Here is an 18,818-nt window from a genome sequence, read left to right as displayed (position 1 = left end):
ACGATCGAAGACAACATCAGAAAGTTCGGGTCAATAAAGTGTGGGGTCGTCTGCGAGGGTTGCATTCGACCTTAATGATACTGATGAGGGGGAACCGCAACCAGAACTGTCTAGGTTGGGTCGTCCGGTTGGGAGGGATGCGGCAAAAAAAGCCGCCCGTGGGGGAGGGGGTTCAAGGAAGGGGAAGGCTGCGGCGTCGGTGGATGTGGAGGCGTATAACATAGCAATGGAGATGCGGAGTTTGCAATAAGTGGGCAAGGCACGCCAAGAGATCGAACTGAAGAAGCTTGAACTGAAATCCGAAAAAGTCTGAACCAAGCGAATGAATTTGTTGGCTAGGGACTTGTCTCATGTGAATCCCAAGGACCGAGCTATTCTGGAGGAGGAAAAGACGCGAATCCGCGCCCAATATCGATCTCAGTAATTTTAGTATGTTTCATTTTCTCCTTTTCGTTCCTCCATGTTTTTATTAAGTACTTTTATTTTAAATATGTATTGTATTAAGACGTTTTAGTTTTTATTAGCTTTTATTTATAAACTTTAATGATATATATAGACATAACTAGTTAAAAATAATATATATACATATCAAAATATACATATATACAATTATTTAAAAAAAAAAATAAAATAAAGGGAATGCCTTGAGGGCATTACTCCACCCCAAAGGAATGGGAGGAATGCCTCATATAATTAGGATTGTAAACGGTTCGATTAGTTAGAAATTTTGAACTTTTTCTTAGGTTCAAATATCGCACTTTAATATCTGAACCGGTAATTTCAATTACCTGTAAACCGGTTTTTCAAAAAAATTGGTTACTTTCAGTTTGGTTTTTTGGTTAGTCATCTATCAAAGTCATTCGAATATGAAAATTCAAGTTTTCAATTGTAATAATTAATTTTTATTAATGTAAGTTTACACCTAAAAGTTTCTTTATTTACTATTTTACGCAACAAATGAAATGAATTAACTAAATAAATATGTAAATAATTAAATGATATATTCATGTAACAAGGTTGTAAAATTTTACCGAGTTGGCCAAGTACCTAAAATAAATTCCTGACTCCCCACTTTGTCGAGTCGAGTCCAAGTCAGGAGTTCTCCAAACTTGATAAGGAAAAATTGATGATGAAGCGTGAATCTATCAACTAATCTAAGGTTTAATTTAAAAGTTTGAATTATTATATTAATGTTTATAAATAATTATGTTTAAATTTAAAGTTTGGAATATATTTTTAAAGTTCTATTACATATAATTTCAAAAAAACTTTATGTTGTATATAAAATTTCAATCCGAATTCTCACTAAGTCAAGTCCGATTGTCCAAAAACTCCATATTTCCTCTTATGCGAATCCGAGTCACGAGAACATAAATAAAATCAAAATTCGATTAACTGCTGGTTAATGAAAACTAAAAATCATAATCGAATCATTTTATACCACATATTAAAACCTTATTACAAAGGGAAAATATTATATGATGTTAAAAAACCCATGATTTTCATGATTTGTGAGAATCTAACTACATTATCCTCAAAGTTATGTTTTAAGGGAGTGATATATTTACAACTGTTTTTTGTCACTCACAACAAATGTACATGTTGTATTTTACAGTGTACAACTGTATAAAGCACGCATTATTGTGAATGGCTAAAAATTGTTGTAGATATATCATTTCCTTTTTTAAAAAACTAAATTCGAACTGGGAGAACTAAGTATAAATAGCTATAAATATTTATCAGGGTTTTTTGTTTTTCTTGTCGACCGGAAAATTTGAAGAAATAAAAAAAACGCCGCCAAATTGAGAACCAACCGAGCTACAGAATCAGCTAAATCATGTTACAAAGCAAGTCATTTGTTCGGAAAACCAAAAATGGCAGAGTTCAAAAGGTATTTGTTCATTATTTTATTTTTGATACTATTCACGAAACCCTAATTTCGATCATTAATCCTGATACTATCCATCAATATAATATATATATATATATATACATATATAGACAAAAAGAGATTTGAATTGGAAGTATACATGTTACAGGTGGTGAGGGAACATTATTTGAGAGATGATATATATTGTGGAGCTTCATTTTGTAAAATTTGTGACACTAAAGATGCCCGTTTCGTTTCGCCGAATTCGACTCTTCTTGTTCTAGATACTAATGTTGTTCTCAATCAGGTTTACTTCACTCTTTTGTATTTTATTTTATAATTTATAGGTTAAATTCAGGGTTGTTTGGCCTTAGTTTTTCTTTTTTTGTTATGCTTATCTTTTATATTGCAACATGTTGTGGTTTGTAAGTGTAGAGTAAGTCGAAAAGTCGAAAAATGAGTTTGCCCAAACACCCGTTTAGGTTATGTTTTAGTACTTTTTCCGTTGGGTAGTTATTGTTAGTTATCATTTTTGTTTGACTGTCAAAGATTGGCTTTTTGTGTAATGTTTGGCTCATTTTGAAAACGGTGTTTTTTTAAACTGGAATTTGTATAAAAAGGCTAAATTCAGCAGTTTAAAAAATAACCAAAATGGTATGTAAAGCCGTCACTAATAACTTGGTATATAAAAGAAAGTAGAAAGAATAATACATTACAAGTGCTGTACCTCTTTATGTAAATAAAAAGGAAGTCTTCTAGGTCAATGTCTGCAAATGCTAACCAAAGTTTTTGAATTTAGATTGATTTGCTTGAGAATGTGGCGATTGATGATGTTGTGGTGCTGTCAGTGGTATTGGATGAGGTCAAGAACAAGAATCTTGGAGTTTACAATAGGCTAAGGGCCTTATGTAGCAATCCATTAAGAAGATTTTTTGTATTTTCTAATGAACACCATAAGTAAGCTCCCTACATTTGGTAGTTAATTTTGAAGAGTTCCTTGAACACCTGAGTATATGGTTTTATCTACTTCTAATGTGCTGTAAAAATTAAATCTTTGTTTTGATTCGAAATGTAGTGTTGTTTAAGCAAAGCTAAGGATTCATGGTCTTTTATAGTTTTTGTTTTATTACTATTTGACATTATCTTGATTCATTCTACAGAGAACAGAACGTGGAATTAGTATATCTATTCTACATTTTACTTGTCTTTTTTTTTTCTTTCCAATTTTTATTCTGTTGTGATAAAGTAGTTAAACTGTTGTAGTGTATATGTTTTCAATCTCATATCTTGCATGTTCATGTGAAGGGACACATTTATTAAGGCCATGACAGGCGAGAGTCCAAATGATCGTAACGACAGAGGTATGATGTTTATTATTTTGTACTATGGGAATTGAGATTATATTAAGATTGGTGTTAATAATAATGCCATCAAGTCTATTGATTGATGTATATATGTACATTGTAAGTGGTAAATGTTTTGACACTAAGATGTTGATTATAATGCCTTCTCAGCAATTAGGGTGGCAGCACAATGGTACAAGAACCATCTTGGTAGTCCCACAAAAATCTTAATGATCACAAATGACAGGGAGAATAAGAAAAAGGCTACGGAAGAGGGGATTCTTGCAGAAACGGGTATGAGATTAGAATATAAGTATACTAGATTTGATTACCAATCTTTGTTAGGATTTATGTTCACTCTAACTTAGTCTATGTTGTGATTCAGTGGAGTCATACGTGAAATCACTTGGTCAGCCGGCCCTACTTGACCTGCTTGTACAACCACACGTCTCTGAGGATATGGAAATTGAAGATTTGAGGCCTTCAAAGAAGAAAGTTATATATAGCGAGGTATTAATGCTCAAAATCAAAAATACATGTTTGAGGTTGATGGGATGTATCTGCTTTTGAATATATGTTTTAAAAGAATTTATTTTCGTTCAGCATAAGCCCATGTCAGAGATTACAGCTGGGATGCGCTGTGGAATATACCATCAAGGAAAACTTCGTGTTAATCGTTATAATCCGTTTGAAGCGTATGTTGGAAGTGAGAGTATCGGAGACGAAATCATAATCGCTGGGCGCGGAAACATGAATAGAGCTTTTGACGGAGATATAGTGGCTGTTGAACTTCTGCCTCAAGATCAATGGCATAGTGAAAAATCTCTTCACATAGCCGAGGAAGGTATTGGCATCGCACTACGTTAGAATAAATCATTAAAATCAACTAAGACAATATAATTGTTTGTTCATTCATTTTCCAATTTTCAATTGTATTTCAGATGATGAAGATGATGAAGGTGTTCACTTGGCACCAAGCAGTGCTGATGATGCTCCAAGAATTGCAAATGTAGCACAAGGATCATCTGACAATGCGAATAACGCTCCTCCTCGCCCTTCTGGACGTGTCGTTGGCATTATAAAACGAAACTGGCATGCGTAAGTTTGATGTCAAAACTTTAAATGATTAATTTGCTAAATACTGTTGTATGTTAGTTTGCTATATGGTGTATAAGATATAGTTTCTATAATTCTACATACTGCAATTGTAACAAATTGCAATCCTTTTTTTCATTATTGGCTGATACAGTTTTAACTTCACATCATCTTGAACAGTTATTGTGGATCTTTGGAGCCAATGCCTATGCCAGCAGGAAATGCTGGTATTGCCCATGCTCTATTTGTCTCCAAAGATCGGAGATTTCCAAAGATACGAATCCAAACTCGGCAGCTTGGGAATCTTCTTGACAAAAGAATCATTGTTGCGGTTGATACTTGGGATTGCCAATCTAGATACCCTTCTGGTCATTATGTTCGCACAATAGGAGATATCGGAGATAGGGAAACTGAAACAGAGGTATTATATTCACAGTGTTTCTGCTTACGGAAAATAGATTTTAGTAGGCATATATGTATTTCATCTGTTCTAGCTGTGATAATTTTGGTGAATGTTGCAGGTTGTGTTAATAGAGAATGATATAGATGCAAGCCCGTTTACTTCTCAAGTATTGGCATGCTTACCACCATTACCTTGGTCGGTGTCTTCAGAAGATCTGTCAAATCCCATCAGACAGGACCTGCGTCATTTACGTATATTTAGTGTCGACCCACCAGGTAACAGATAACTCTAATTTACTGTCCCATATATTATTTAATATTCAGGCTATGGCTGTTAACTTGTTAAGTCTCTTAAACTATTAAACATCTGACTGGTGCAGGATGCAAGGACATTGATGATGCATTAAACTGTACTTTACTTCCAAATGGAAACTATGAAGTTGGAGTTCGTATCCTCAGACGTTTATAGTTTATTGATTTTTAGACAATGATAACTTAAATTGTAGCTGTTGAATGACATGTTTAAAAACCGAAGTGAGTTTGTGTGTCTTTTACTTGATTAGATATTGCTGATGTCACAAATTTTGTCCACCCTGGAACACCCCTTGATGACGAAGCTACACAAAGAGGAACTTCTACCTACCTTGTTGAACGCCGTATTGACATGCTTCCGAAACCTCTTACAGAAGGTATTCCTGTGGGTGTTTAAATATATCAGTCATAATTTGCTAGATAATATTGAATCTTCAGCTCTTGATTTGCTTACTGGATCTTTTTGCAGATATATGTTCTCTGCGGGCTGATGTGGAGAGACTAGCCTTTTCTGTTATTTGGGTGTGTTTTTTCATAACTTGGATTTAATAAGAATTCTCATCCCATACTGCATAGTTAAAAAAAGGGTCTTCGTATTTTTGTCAAAATTGACCATCCTTATTCTTTTACTGTTGGGTTAGACCATATTGATTACAACAATTTCACTTTCAGGAGATGACACCGGACGCACATGTTATTTCTACTAGATATACAAAGAGTGTCATCAAGTCATGTGCTGCTTTATCTTACGTTGAAGCTCAAGCAAGGATGGATGACAGGTGCATGAAAAGATTATTATCTCTTTCTCCTTGACCACCCGTTCCTGATATTGTTCTTTGGGGATTTTTTGTTTTTATTGCTCTTGTTTCTTTTTTAACTTCTGACGTCATGCTTTTTTTTTTATTAACTTTCAGCCGTTTGATAGATCCAGTAACTATTGATTTGCGAAATATGAATATGTTAGCAAAGGTATGTAATTGATATCATTCTTTTATCATAACCACTTGAACTATCTATTCAGGGATAGTGAGCTATAATGCTAATCCATGTTCACGAGTGTTCTGTTTGATGTTACATACTATTTTTTGTACAGAAGGTCATTGGTTATAGCAAATTATCTGTTTATGCAATGTAATTGTAAAGTTGTAACAGTACCACCCTGGTAATCAAATTTATTTATAGCAAAGCATGGAACACTGTGTACATGCTCAATGACTAAATGTGTGCTAAAACTGTATGCTGCATAAAACAGAACATTTGTGAAGGTATGTTGATATTACATACCATTGACCCCATTATTTACTAAAAATGTTTTTTTGGTTGTCATTGTAAACTTAGTCCTTTATTTTCAATGAGTTTGTACCACATGGTCAGGGACCTGTGTAAGATAGTATTATTACATTTGATAATGAATAAACTCTTGAAAATTTTATGCTCTAATTGTCACATTTAACCAATGTGCTGATAATACCATCTACTTTTAATCCACTACATTTGATGCTTGTAGATAATGAGACAAAGGCGTATTGAGAGAGGAGCCATTACTCTTGCTTCCGCAGAAGTCAAATTTCAAGTTGACACTGAGACTCATGATCCTCTTGATATAGGTAATGCTTGTCTAATATTGTTCTAAACATATTAAATCAAAGCTAAAATTGCTTTATTTATCAGTTTGCCTAATTATATTACAGCATGAGGAATGTTTCTTGTTTTGAATTCTTTGATTTGAGGAGGGTATTAACTATAAAGTTGAATTCATTTTTACTATATTATACTAGTAGTTTTAACTCGTCCATAAATCTGATAATTGGTTTTGGCAGGCATGTATCAAATTCGAGAAGCAAACCAAATGGTTGAAGAGTTTATGCTTGCTGCTAACGTTTCTGTTGCTGAACAAATCCTTAAGAACTTCCCTCAGTGTTCATTGTTGAGGTTAATTGCTGGTTTTTATTGAATAATGTGATTTTAAGGAGGACGATAATAACCATCAAAGTTGAACTTTAAATTAAATTGTTATAATTACAATAAAAATCTACTTACAGGCGTCACCCTAGCCCAACCAAAGAAATGCTTGAACCTTTGTTGCGTACTGCTGCTTCTGTTGGCCTTGACCTGGATGTGTCATCATCCAAAGCGCTTGCTGACTCACTTGACCGTGCTGTGGTAATTTCATAGCAAGTGTATTAAATATTCATCTTGCCGATTCGCCAATCAATTTAAAAGTTCGTTTACAACTTATGTCAAATGTTTCAGGGTGACGATCCATATTTCAATAAGCTGATTCGTATTCTAGCAACAAGATGTATGACACAGGTTTGTACACTTCATCTGCTTAGCTGTTTTTCGTTTGCTTATATAGTCATATAGGAATTTCTTGTAATTTATAAATTTACATGACTTTCTGTCTCAGGCTGTTTACTTCTGTAGTGGGGAACTTAGCCCTCCAGAGTTTCACCATTATGGGCTTGCTGCACCTCTGTATACACATTTCACCTCACCAATTAGAAGATATGCGGGTAAAACTGTTTTCATTTGAATGGTGGTTGTATTATGTATGTACTTAATGGGAGTGATATTTAGGTTTATTACATTCGTTGCAGATGTGATAGTGCACAGATTGCTTGCTGCATCTTTAGGAATATACAAGCTGCCAACTATATTCCAGGACAGACCACAACTTACCAGTATTGCAGACAGTAAGGCGTCTAAAAATTACTCCATTTTTAAAAATCTTTTGCCATCTTTTTTTTTTTTTTTCCCTTTTTTTTGAACGGCATTCGATCCTACTCCACTTAAATTACACGAATGCCTGGAATAGAACCCAGGACTTCCGAATCTTTTGATGTCTTATGATTGTTCAATTTGTTTCCATTTACTTGAAATTATGTAATATTAAGAATAAGGTGTCAACACTGATAAAGTGAGGTGAGTTCTGAATGGTAATCATCAACATTTATTTATTCATTTTATGTATCTTTCAGATCTAAATTATCGGCATAGGAATGCTCAAATGGCAAGTCGTTCCTCCATAGAGCTTCATACCATACTATTTTTTAGGAAAAGGTATTCAACGTAGGCCTTATTATATTACCCCTCCTCCCATCATAGCGTCATCATCTAATCCATCCTCTAACGTCTTGCAGGCCTACTGACGCTGAAGCCAGAATTGTGAAGATAAGAGCAAATGGATTTATTGTTTTCGTGCCCAAGTATGACTTCCTAACTTTGAATAGATACCTTATTTCTTTGTTATCTTATGACTGGTTGTATAAATACTTACAAGTTGCTTATCTATAATACCTAATAAAGCAAACCTTTTTTTTTCTTATTAAACTTTAAGCCTTTGATATGACTAAAATACCCTTACATTATACCAAAATCTTCACACATATCTCATATTCCACCAATGTCCCTCTATGGAAACATACGTTTTTCATTAACTACACCACTCTTTTACATCAACTACCTTTACATTAATAATCACACCGTTAACGCCACCATCACACGCCACCGCATTGCGCGGGTACCCCTCTCGTTCCACATTATATGTTGCTGTGGGTTGACTTTTTGATGTCAAGTCTAGAGTATATAATTTTTTAATTTATAAATATCTGCATATGTTTCCCTTTTTGGAACATTGGAAGTATGTTATTTTGATAATCTGCATGAGTGTTCCTTTAAATTATTTATCAACCTTTATAGAAGTTTTTGAAGGAAGATTTTGAGAAAAAGTATACTGAATATACTAATCTTGTTTCTTTATTTAGGTATGGTATTGAAGGGCCAGTGTACTTGACTATGCGAGGTGAGAAAGGAGGAGAATGGGTTGTGGATGAGCAACAGCAGAAGATAAAAAAGACTGACGGGTCGATTTGTTATGGTGTTCTTCAGACCGTACATATCCATTTGGAAGTTGTCGAACCACAACCCAACCGGCCTAAACTTCAACTCACTCTTATCTAAAGGTACAACTCTAAATAAATATAAGTTTTATGTTTTCCTCGCTACTGTCAGATCGAGTTGAAATGCGAGGAACTGCCCATAGTGATACATACATCTAGTGCTTGTCAATCAGTTTCATTAGTTGTATTTATTTTTTTTTAAAACAAGAAAACAGATTCTTTTCAATTGTCCATGATAGCATTGTTCTTGAGTTTAATCTTCCACAGTGTAAACTGAATTGTGGACCCATCTACTAGTTTTGGGCACATAGAGTTCAGTATTAAATCTTTATTATGTGTGTGTGCAAAGAGTTGAATATTAAATACTTCGGTAGTAGTCTCTACCCACGGATAGGGGTTTGACTATTTACACCTAACCTTTTTCATACCATGCTCATTGTGGGATTGGGTAACGTTGAGTTGATTAAATACTGTCAGTTTGCTAACTGCCATGTTTAATCAGAAATAGCTGAACAACATATTGATTCAATGATCCCTTGTTATCTTAATCTTAATATATACTAAAAAACAACTGACCTAATAGCTATTGACCAATCACAGCTCTCAATGCCTCAAAATTAATTAAATCAGCACATGTCTAAATTAATTTTCACTTTTTTGTTTTCCATTACCAATTTACACTTTAACCCAAGATCAAAATAGTAAATACTTTATTGCATAATGTTTATCTAATAACAAAATATACCTAAAGATTAGGGACGTTACTATATCTGGATTAATACGAATTAATACTTATATCATTATACGCGCACGTAACTCTTCCTCAGCCAGGATGGCAGAATAGCAGAGCAAGTACAAGATTTTAAAATACAATAAATATTTTTCAAATAAATAAATATATATAAAAAAAATAAACAAATTGTAAGTATACCATCAAGTCTTAACATGACATTAATATTCAAACATGTTAAACACTTTCGTCAATATTTCAGTATTATATTTTTTTACTTTGATTATGATTAAATTTTTTACATTTCAATTTACCGGTTTGTTTTTTCGTATATTTTTCATTTGATTTTATAAATTTTTTTGATTTACATACATATAAACCATATTTTGAATATGTTGTAAATAATCTGTGTATTTGACACGGGACTAAATCTGGTTTTAAACTAAATCTGTAGCTTAAGTCAAGTATGTATACTCTTTGTCTGTTGTGTGATTTGTCTGATATATTGGTCAGAATCCTTAATGTGAAACAAAGCTCTTCAAGCACCTGTGTTACCTATTTTGATTCCTTACTCAACTTGTCTGATGTCTTCATTTTGTTTTGACTTGATATATTGATATGATCCCACATCGGCCAAGTATGGGATTGGTTGGTGGTTTATAAGCCTAGGTGTCCCCTTCTCCTTTGAGCTAGCTTTTGGGAGTGAGTTTTACACTTAGCTTATGGCATGATGCGTGTCTATTATGGGATGGGTTCGTATCAATTGGTATCAGAGCTAGCCCTACCTTTCGAGGTTTCAACGAGCTCGGAGTGGTGGCCTATGGAGTGGTGGCTTGGACCCAAGGAGAAGGGTGCCAACCGTGACCAACATAGCCTTGACCAACGAGGACGTTGGCTCTTCAAAGGGTGGGGTATTGATATGATCCCACATCGGCCAAGTATGGGATTGGTTGGTGGTTTATAAGCCTAGGTGTCCCCTTCTCCTTTGAGCTAGCTTTTGGGAGTGAGTTCTACACTTAGCTTATGGCATGATGCGAGCCTATTATGGGATGGGTTCGTATCATATATGTTAACACAATCAGTTATTTCTCAATTCGATTTTCCCACATGTTCACTACTTTTTGTCAAGCGTCTCTTTGAATATTTTGGCAGTTATTTTTGAGATTCTAATGCTTAGTTATATCCCTTGTCTTGATCTCATTTCAAATTTCTAAAATCCACATCTCATCAATCCTATTTTTCAACACAACATCATGACTTATCTGCATCATGTTTAATTTCCCTTGTCTTGATCTCATTTCAAATTTTCAAAAATCCACATCTCATCAGTCCTATTTTTCAACACAACATCATGACTTATCTGCATCATGTTTAAACTAAGTATTTCAAGCCAAAGACAAACTGAAGTTCCATTCAGAAACCTCGTTCGAGAACTTTTATAGCGAATGATTTGCCGCAATGTCTTTGGATTGTGTTGATGTGAGATTTTGATATTATAACTTCCTTAAATATTAGTTGTACACATCATGTTTTTCATTTATATAAACATGTGACGTCCACAATCAATTTGCTTGGACGACATATTTCAGTCTACAAAAAACGTTGAGATAGACAACACTTGTCAATGCACTACATCAGATTTCCAGTGTGGTATAGTATGATGTTTGGTGTGGTTATGCTAAAGTCAGAATATGTGATTGTTTTTTAGGTACCAACTATTACTGTGTTAATCTCGGTAATAAAATGGTTCATTGTGATTTTCAATGTGATGCCAATGTGAAAAGTGTTTTTTAGTGTAGTTCGTGTAACCGATACCCTGATTACACTTAGTTACATCTCCAATAAATAAAGAATAAATCGAGGATTTAATCAATATTTGGTCTTACTAAGCTGTAAATTTTTATGTACATGGCAATACGTAAAATCCTAAAAAGAATTATAAGAACAATGTGGACAAACTGCAGAAGCTTTGTGTGAGTATCTTGACACATTGTTGTCACCCACTAAATGAGTAAGTATGCCCATTTGGGCTTTTCTATTAACTGCTTGTTTAAATTGATGTATTCCAAAAGAATGATCATGTCAAGATCCACATGAACACTGTTGACCATCCTGTAAGAGCAAATGCTGCAGCTATGTAACTCCACATGGTCAACACCGAACACTCCTCGTGCCCCACATTGAACAATTGTGTCATCGTACCTGCACATTAATCCGATGTTTAGTTTGATAGTATAAATCAATTTGTATGTGCAAGAAAACACATGTCGGTAGAAGTGTTATTCATTGTCTATGTACATTGACACAGTTGATCATAGTTTGTATCTTATTTTGATGATCAATATATTTGCTATAAACTTATATGTTTCTTTGCCATGTTCTATTTTTACTCAGCTAACCTAATTGAATATTGATTTCTGAAAACAATTAACTAGTTCTAGAAAATAAAAAGTTAGAAATTTTAGACGACGACCTAATTCGCAAGGGATGCTTACTGATATTCATGGCAGGGGGCACGGTGTATTGAATCAACAATACAAAACTGAAGAGGGGGTCTGAGGGAAGTAATCCAAGGCTAGCAGCTGCTTTAATCACCATGATTCCCACCAGTGGAAGAATCACATATCGTACACAAATGATTGTGACGATAATGACAGGTCTGATGCTTGCCCTTCGGAAACCTGTAGAAAAATGGATTAAAGGTATAACAAGACATGATAGATTTAAGAATGTTAGTTAGTTTGCTATGAAAGACCACATATAATGATTTTTAAATTTGGCAGCTCCATTTTCTCAAGCTTTACCTTGTTTTAGGTTGCCGCCTAGTATAAGGGTTATGCAAGGTACGGTTGCATCCCTGGAAACAAGGTTGGTAGTTTGTTATAAGTTTGATCACACTATTAAACTGGTTTAATTTTAAATGAAGATAAATAAGCATTATTTACCCGAGTAGCGTGACGGAACTTTGGATCACTCGTAATGGAGCATTATCTCCAATTACTAGGTTTTTCAGCCATGGGGTTGCCCCAAAGACCAATCCTATAATCTGACAGTTAAACTGGATTAGTATAGTTTTTTTGAAGTTAAGGAAGGCAAAGTAATCAATTAGATTCTTGATATATATATATATATACCATATACCATATATAGGTATGTAGTTACATTTAGAACTTACAGAACCAAGTGTTGGAGGAGCTGTCAGTTCTTCCAATATCTTGTGGAATATATCAACTAGTTTACTAGAAAACCCATTCGTTTTGTCAGTTTTGGCTACCAATCCTTGGTGTAAACTCTTCACAAAATAATCAATGGCAGATAAGATTAATTGTTTGTACAATATAATCATCAAGTACGAAATGAAGTACTGTAAGAATGCTTTGTAAATTAGGGAGATTTACGGGTTGGATTTGTGTGTCATCACTAGTGGAGTATGATACTGGCACAACTACATCGATATATTCTTGGGTTTCTCCATTTAGCAGAGTAGTTTTCTCATTTGTATCCGAGTCTTTGTTGGGTTCCTGTGGTGGATCCTCTGCTTCTAACATTGTGATGTACCTTAAACTCGAGCTTTTCAATAACTGGAAAGTGTATGTCCAAATGTAGAAACTGCCCAACTGCACACATATTTGAATTAGACTTCATCAACCATATGATGATGAAAACCAAAACATCGTTGCAGCATAGCACATAATGGTTGTTTCTAGTATATAGGACGATGGTAGTCGTAGTTAAACTTATTGAACGGCAAGGTTAATTAGCTCACCGCCATGGAGAACGATGAATAAGAAAGTCCTTTGGACTTGCAAACACCATTTTCTCCAAAAGGACCACCACCTTCATTGCAGATTGCAGGAACAATTATCAAAAGAATGTTCCCCAGATTACCTGTCATGGACAAAAAAGATTAGGAAAAAAAAAAATTAAGGAAAATAAAGTGAAAATAAAGTGAACGGTTAAGTGGTTGGAAAAAAAAATTTATATTTTTTTTAAGATAAACCAAAAATGTATAAACATAATGGCAAATACAAGTACCTGTGGAGCACATAGCTATAAGTAGTCCCTCCAAATGTGGCTTTGGTTTAATTAGTTTTGCAGCTATCCATCCCAACATTCCTCCACAAAGAAATGTTATTCCAATATTTATTGGCATAAACCACCTTCAACATTAATTTAGGATAACGAACATGTAAGTATATATTATAAAGTATATGGTAAAAATCCTTGCAATAAGATAAACCTCATTCGTATACTCCTTTTCGTCATAGCTAAAAAACAATTATTGGAATAGAATCATTCTGAATACACTTCTATATACACACACAACTTCTATACGTCGGCTCACATGCATGCATATGAAGTAAGTTCTTACCAAGATATAATGTCTTCAAGGGTAACTGTTTTTGCAAGACTAGCGAAAATAAGCGAGGGTGTAAACACCATAAATACAATCTGCCAAGAAGTAGCCATTTTCAGACCTTTTGGGTACGTACAAACTATACATAAAGAATAATTTAATCTATTCTACGTGTTTTGGTATGTACCTTATTAAGTGACTTGAGGGTATCACGAGAAAGAAGATTAAAGTAATCGGTGGCAATGACGACCCCAACAGAACAGACTAACAACACCTCCAAAATGGGCATGGACGCGGTCTCAAACAACGACCAAAACCCCATTTTTGTGACTTGCTTGAATGTGTGATATACGTCGAAATGACTTCTTTATCTGATATTTCTTAATTTGTGTCTACTTTTTTCTATCTATATATATACAAAAAAAAAAAATGTTGATGATGTGAAGAAAGATCCTGGCAAATGAAATATTGAACCAAAAGCCAATTTGAACTCAAATTCATAACATATAAAATGAGATAAATAGAAGAGTGGTTAGAATTATATGGGAAACATTCAATAGAGATAAAATGATACAAGAATTGACAGAATATCATAACCAAGTTGCTTTTGGATTCCAGCTTCTAATTACAGGAGATAAAGATTGATTAGTCTACTTGGACAGCCAACCTTTGCGGACTAGTTTTACAATTTTACCCTCCGCAAAAATGGGATTAATAAGGGTCTTTCTTAATCTTCAGAATTATTTACTAATTTTATTCTTTAAAGAAAAATGATTGCCATAATAATGGAAAATGATAATTACAGCCCTTAGGGTTGTCATTAAGAGCTTATTACATGCATAAAAATTAGTGCTTTATATATCAATAACCGTCTCCTGAATTTTCATAAGACAAAGTACAAAATTAAATACATTAAATTAAATAATACTTAAAGGCTATCATTAACAAAACTCATAATAATTATATATGAATATGTATCAATTTAAAGGTTCTTGTTTTTAATAACTTGTAGTAATAATAATAATACACACTAAAGGAAATTTGTCTTTAGTGACCTTATTTTTGGTAATGTCATTTCATAAAATTTTGATTAAAAAACTAACTTCATTTTGTCTTTCATACGGTTATGATGGATTTATACTGATAAAAATCGACTACTTAAAATTTGGTTTCTAACAACAATAGTGACTAAATTTAAAATGTTATTAATTAAGTGACCCAATAGTGTCTTTCATTACTAATCAATAACTTGAAAAGATCACCTTTCAACAATTGTAGTACGAATAATATGTTTCTATCTTATTTTGTAAGTACAGTGTTTAGTCTAATATAAGAAGACAATAGAATTTTAAAACGTAATCAAACTTTAAGCAAGACAATGCTAATAACTGATAATATTTCTATATAAATAACATGTTTCATCTTGTAGGAGATGAAAACACTACAACAAATTAATTAGATGATACACTTTTGTTTTGCATGACGTCGTCTTTACAAAACGTATAATGGTAAGAATTAGTTGAGTGCGATTTATTCATCCCGACACTTTTAGGTTTGGACTCAACTTAAAATCTCTTTGTTTATACGAAAGAAGATATCCACGCATTACGACGGTGATAGAGGTAATGGCGGGTAGTTATGTAATGGCGGTGGCGGCGATAGGGTGATGATGGTACACCACCATGACACCTTTACTAGAACGGCCCTAGGAAGGCTAACTGGAAGGGGACAATAGCGCACAAGACGCGGGAGATCGTCCGGTAGAAGGGTGAACAACTGCTTGAATTGACCAGGCTACGCTAGTACCACTTTCAAGTACTGTCCCCACAGGTCTGGTCCCCCGTATAGACACTACGAGACAAACATCACGATCGTACAAAGGATCGAGGACCCAGCCTCGATTCACAGCCTCTATAAATACCTATCCCAAATCTACATTTGGGACATGCCACTATTTACATACCAAAATACTTGGTGGCGTGGATGACGAACCCTTCACTGTAAAGGAATCGCCAACAAGTATCCTCAACCTTTCCGTCTAATCCTCAACAAGATTATAAACCCCCCGTACTTAAGCAAGAACCCTTGCTTAAACAAGTGGCGCCATCCGTCTAATCCTCAACCTTTCATGGTGGTGATCTACCTGACGGGCTCCACCCTTAGCCGTACGGGCTCATCCTCGGATTTAAAATTCGTCGAAAGTATATCGAATGACCTCTCTAATGAATAAAACATGAAATTTTAAAAACACCCATATAAAATTTTTATAATTTATCAATGTACGATTTTTGAGATAAAAGATTTTGAATGAATTAGAGGAATAACATGATTTATGGATGAGAGAGAAAAAAAAGAGTAGTGATTGAGATTTGATGAGAGAGAAATGGTTTTCCAGTTATTTTTAAGTAAATATAAAATAGATGGAAAAGATATTTTAGGAAAATAAATGTTAAAATTTAACCGACAATGCTATTTGCTTTACACTATCGCATATAGATATGGATATTAAAAGAAATTAATGAAGCATCTGCCAATATAGGATTGGACAGATCGATGACAATTATAGTAGCTGATCAAACAAAACCGAGGAAATGTATGGTCCGAATTGGTTAACGTAGGCTCCCAGCATGATCATATATATTATATGATTGATTACATGGACCACCTTCGCTATTGGCTAAGTTATTGATTACAAAGTTGTTGGCAAATTGATACACGTTCTACCGATGACTTTTACCTAGCTATGACACTTTGTTAAATCCAGTATACGAAATTACGAATGTTTAGTAAATGGTAACTGTTGCTAAAGTCATTCAAATTTTGATGATTTGTAATAAAAGAGACAAATATATATATATACATATATATGAAACTGTCATGATTTTTGAAGGAAATATGATTTCATAACTTGGATTAAATTTAATTTAATTGATAGTTATAACGACTTGCCGGTTGTGAATGGATTTCCCCATTCCAGATTATGAAACGTTTGTTTAATGTATTAAAAACTTAGAAATTTTATATTTTTTGGGTTTTATTAATTACAACTCTTAAAAGATGTCAATATAATATATTATTATTTTTGGTAAAAATGTTAATTATATTACTGTCTAAATTATTAACACATTTAGTCATTTATAAGTATCAGTATCTTGGACAGCCCTAGTACTTTAGTCAAAAATCAATACCATCTTCAGAATTCCTATCGCAATTCCATACCACACATTCTATAACTAAAATATGATCAATACCATAAATTGGCAATATACCAACCAGCCATTCTCCCCGGTATTCCAAATTTCCAACATATAAAGTCTCTTAACCCAAGCCAGCACCTTGCATCTCTTAACTGTATTAGTATGGGACCAAGTAGTTTCATCTTGCATGACTCACTATTCTTATATGCAAGTGCAGCCAATCAAATAAATAACTACAACCTTATATAGCTTTTAATGTATTGTCTATCCAATTCAATTCCCACATAGCAGTCACTACAACAAATATGTTATATCTTAACACTCATTTCTTCGCATTATTTAAAAATGTTTAAAAAATTGTAAATTTGTTCACACTTATAAATGTGTGAAAAAAACTCACATTTAAAAGTGTGAAGAAAATTAAAGGATCAAAAAATTTTCACAATTATATATGTAGAAACAAAAAGTTCACATTTTCAAGTATGTAAAAATATATAATTGTTAACACTTAAAAGTGTGGAAGTAACTTGTGACACCAAATTTTCTCACACAAGAGGAAGTGCGAGGAATTTGAATGTGACAAATTAGCTATCACACTTTTAAGTGTGAACATTTTGCTTATACATTTATACTTGTGAAAAAAGTATGTCTTTATTAATTTTTTCACACTTCGAAGTGTGAATTTTTTTTAAACAATTTTAAATGTGAATAAATTAACATATTTTTTCACATTTTTTAGAAATGCGAGGAAATAATTGTAAGCAATTAACATTTTTGTTGTAGTGAGTAATCTTTTCCACGTTCCTTGTTTTCCTTACTTTAATGGTTATAAACTTGTATCTACCACTGTCTCTTATGTCATTATAAATTATTTGGCAACATTAAATTTATATTTTGTTATTCAAAAATTCTGAACTTTGTTTTTAATGTATAAAATATTAGTTTTTATGCGTGTAATAAATTACTTATAATAACCCTTAAGTTATTACCATTTTCTATATATTTTTTTTACCGTTTGAAACTTAAATTTCTAGGTAAGAGTAATAAAGTTGTATATATCGATCATGCGGATATCTAGTCTAGATTAATATGGATTACGCAGGCATATATGGAATGTGCATGGACTGAGGGAGGTGAATATATTAGGGCGGTAGAGATCGATGTGTGAGTATAGTTTGAGATATGTATCAATTATCATCTAACCGTCACCACAAACGGACAAAACAAGAGAATAGAGGGTTGACCAACATATATTCGAAAATGACCGCAAAATGTATTCATCTTTGTATTATTTTTTGGTATATTATATATAATTTTCTCCATATAGAATTCAATTAAAGGTTAATTTGGAACATCCATCTCTTTCAAAGTTTCATATTTACAAGTGACAAGTCCCTCTGCCCTTTTGGTTTTGTTGAGAACAGATACTAGTAATTGAAACTGAACTCCGATACATTTTGCATAAATTCTATTTTTAGATAAGTTAGTTTAAATAAAGAATATACTCCGTTGTAGTCTAGTTGGTTAGGATACTCGGCTCTCACCCGAGAGACCCGGGTTCAAGTCCCGGCAACGGAACATTTTTATTAAGAACTCTTCATTTTAGGCAC

At 33.5% G+C, this 18,818-nt stretch overlaps 2 protein-coding genes and 1 non-coding gene across 3 annotated transcripts; 2 read left to right on the top strand and 1 right to left on the bottom strand.

Moving 5' to 3' along the window:
- Nucleotides 1-1,750: 1,750 nt before the first annotated feature.
- On the top strand, nucleotides 1,751-12,603 carry LOC122605864 (exosome complex exonuclease RRP44 homolog A). Its single transcript, XM_043778823.1, has 25 exons — nucleotides 1,751-1,891; nucleotides 2,040-2,177; nucleotides 2,670-2,827; nucleotides 3,176-3,231; nucleotides 3,385-3,507; nucleotides 3,599-3,723; nucleotides 3,817-4,057; nucleotides 4,155-4,311; nucleotides 4,489-4,729; nucleotides 4,830-4,986; nucleotides 5,091-5,159; nucleotides 5,274-5,399; nucleotides 5,492-5,544; nucleotides 5,695-5,801; nucleotides 5,937-5,991; nucleotides 6,530-6,629; nucleotides 6,843-6,954; nucleotides 7,065-7,185; nucleotides 7,276-7,335; nucleotides 7,433-7,538; nucleotides 7,623-7,718; nucleotides 8,004-8,085; nucleotides 8,166-8,231; nucleotides 8,790-8,987; nucleotides 12,165-12,603. The coding sequence occupies exons 1-24, from the start codon at nucleotides 1,838-1,840 to the stop codon at nucleotides 8,983-8,985; spliced, it is 2,799 nt and encodes a 932-aa protein (XP_043634758.1). The 5' UTR covers nucleotides 1,751-1,837; the 3' UTR covers nucleotides 8,986-8,987; nucleotides 12,165-12,603.
- LOC122605865 (protein PIN-LIKES 7-like) lies at nucleotides 11,519-14,429 on the bottom strand. The gene is made up of 10 exons (XM_043778824.1): nucleotides 14,199-14,429; nucleotides 14,027-14,106; nucleotides 13,690-13,814; nucleotides 13,421-13,542; nucleotides 13,053-13,271; nucleotides 12,830-12,946; nucleotides 12,600-12,700; nucleotides 12,459-12,511; nucleotides 12,150-12,335; nucleotides 11,519-11,856 (listed from the first exon to the last, which is right to left on the bottom strand). Exons 1-10 carry the CDS (start codon nucleotides 14,331-14,333, stop codon nucleotides 11,732-11,734), a joined length of 1,263 nt encoding a protein of 420 aa, XP_043634759.1. The 5' UTR covers nucleotides 14,334-14,429; the 3' UTR covers nucleotides 11,519-11,731.
- Nucleotides 14,430-18,713: 4,284 nt separating this feature from the next.
- On the top strand, nucleotides 18,714-18,786 carry TRNAE-CUC. Its single transcript has one exon. It is a non-coding gene; the product is annotated as a tRNA-Glu (tRNA).
- Nucleotides 18,787-18,818: the final 32 nt, after the last annotated feature.

This window comes from Erigeron canadensis, chromosome 6, assembly GCF_010389155.1.
Source record: "Erigeron canadensis isolate Cc75 chromosome 6, C_canadensis_v1, whole genome shotgun sequence".
Lineage (NCBI taxonomy): Eukaryota > Viridiplantae > Streptophyta > Magnoliopsida > Asterales > Asteraceae > Erigeron > Erigeron canadensis.
Note: the sequence above shows the minus strand (reverse complement) of the source record. Positions and strands in the feature narration are given on the sequence as shown.

Bases quoted from the DNA above. Each gene is read 5' to 3' on its own strand.
- LOC122605864 (XM_043778823.1), top strand. From the start codon at position 1,838: ATGTTACAAAGCAAGTCATTTGTTCGGAAAACCAAAAATGGCAGAGTT. The intron at 4,058-4,154 runs GTATTGGCATCG...ATTGTATTTCAG, and splicing joins TCTTCACATAGCCGAGGAAG to ATGATGAAGATGATGAAGGT. The intron at 8,232-8,789 runs GTATGACTTCCT...TTCTTTATTTAG, and splicing joins TTTATTGTTTTCGTGCCCAA to GTATGGTATTGAAGGGCCAG.
- LOC122605865 (XM_043778824.1), bottom strand. From the start codon at position 14,333: ATGGGGTTTTGGTCGTTGTTTGAGACCGCGTCCATGCCCATTTTGGAG. The intron at 13,815-14,026 runs GTAAGAACTTAC...TTAATGTTGAAG, and splicing joins CTTGAAGACATTATATCTTG to GTGGTTTATGCCAATAAATA. The intron at 13,543-13,689 runs GTACTTGTATTT...TGTCCATGACAG, and splicing joins TATAGCTATGTGCTCCACAG to GTAATCTGGGGAACATTCTT.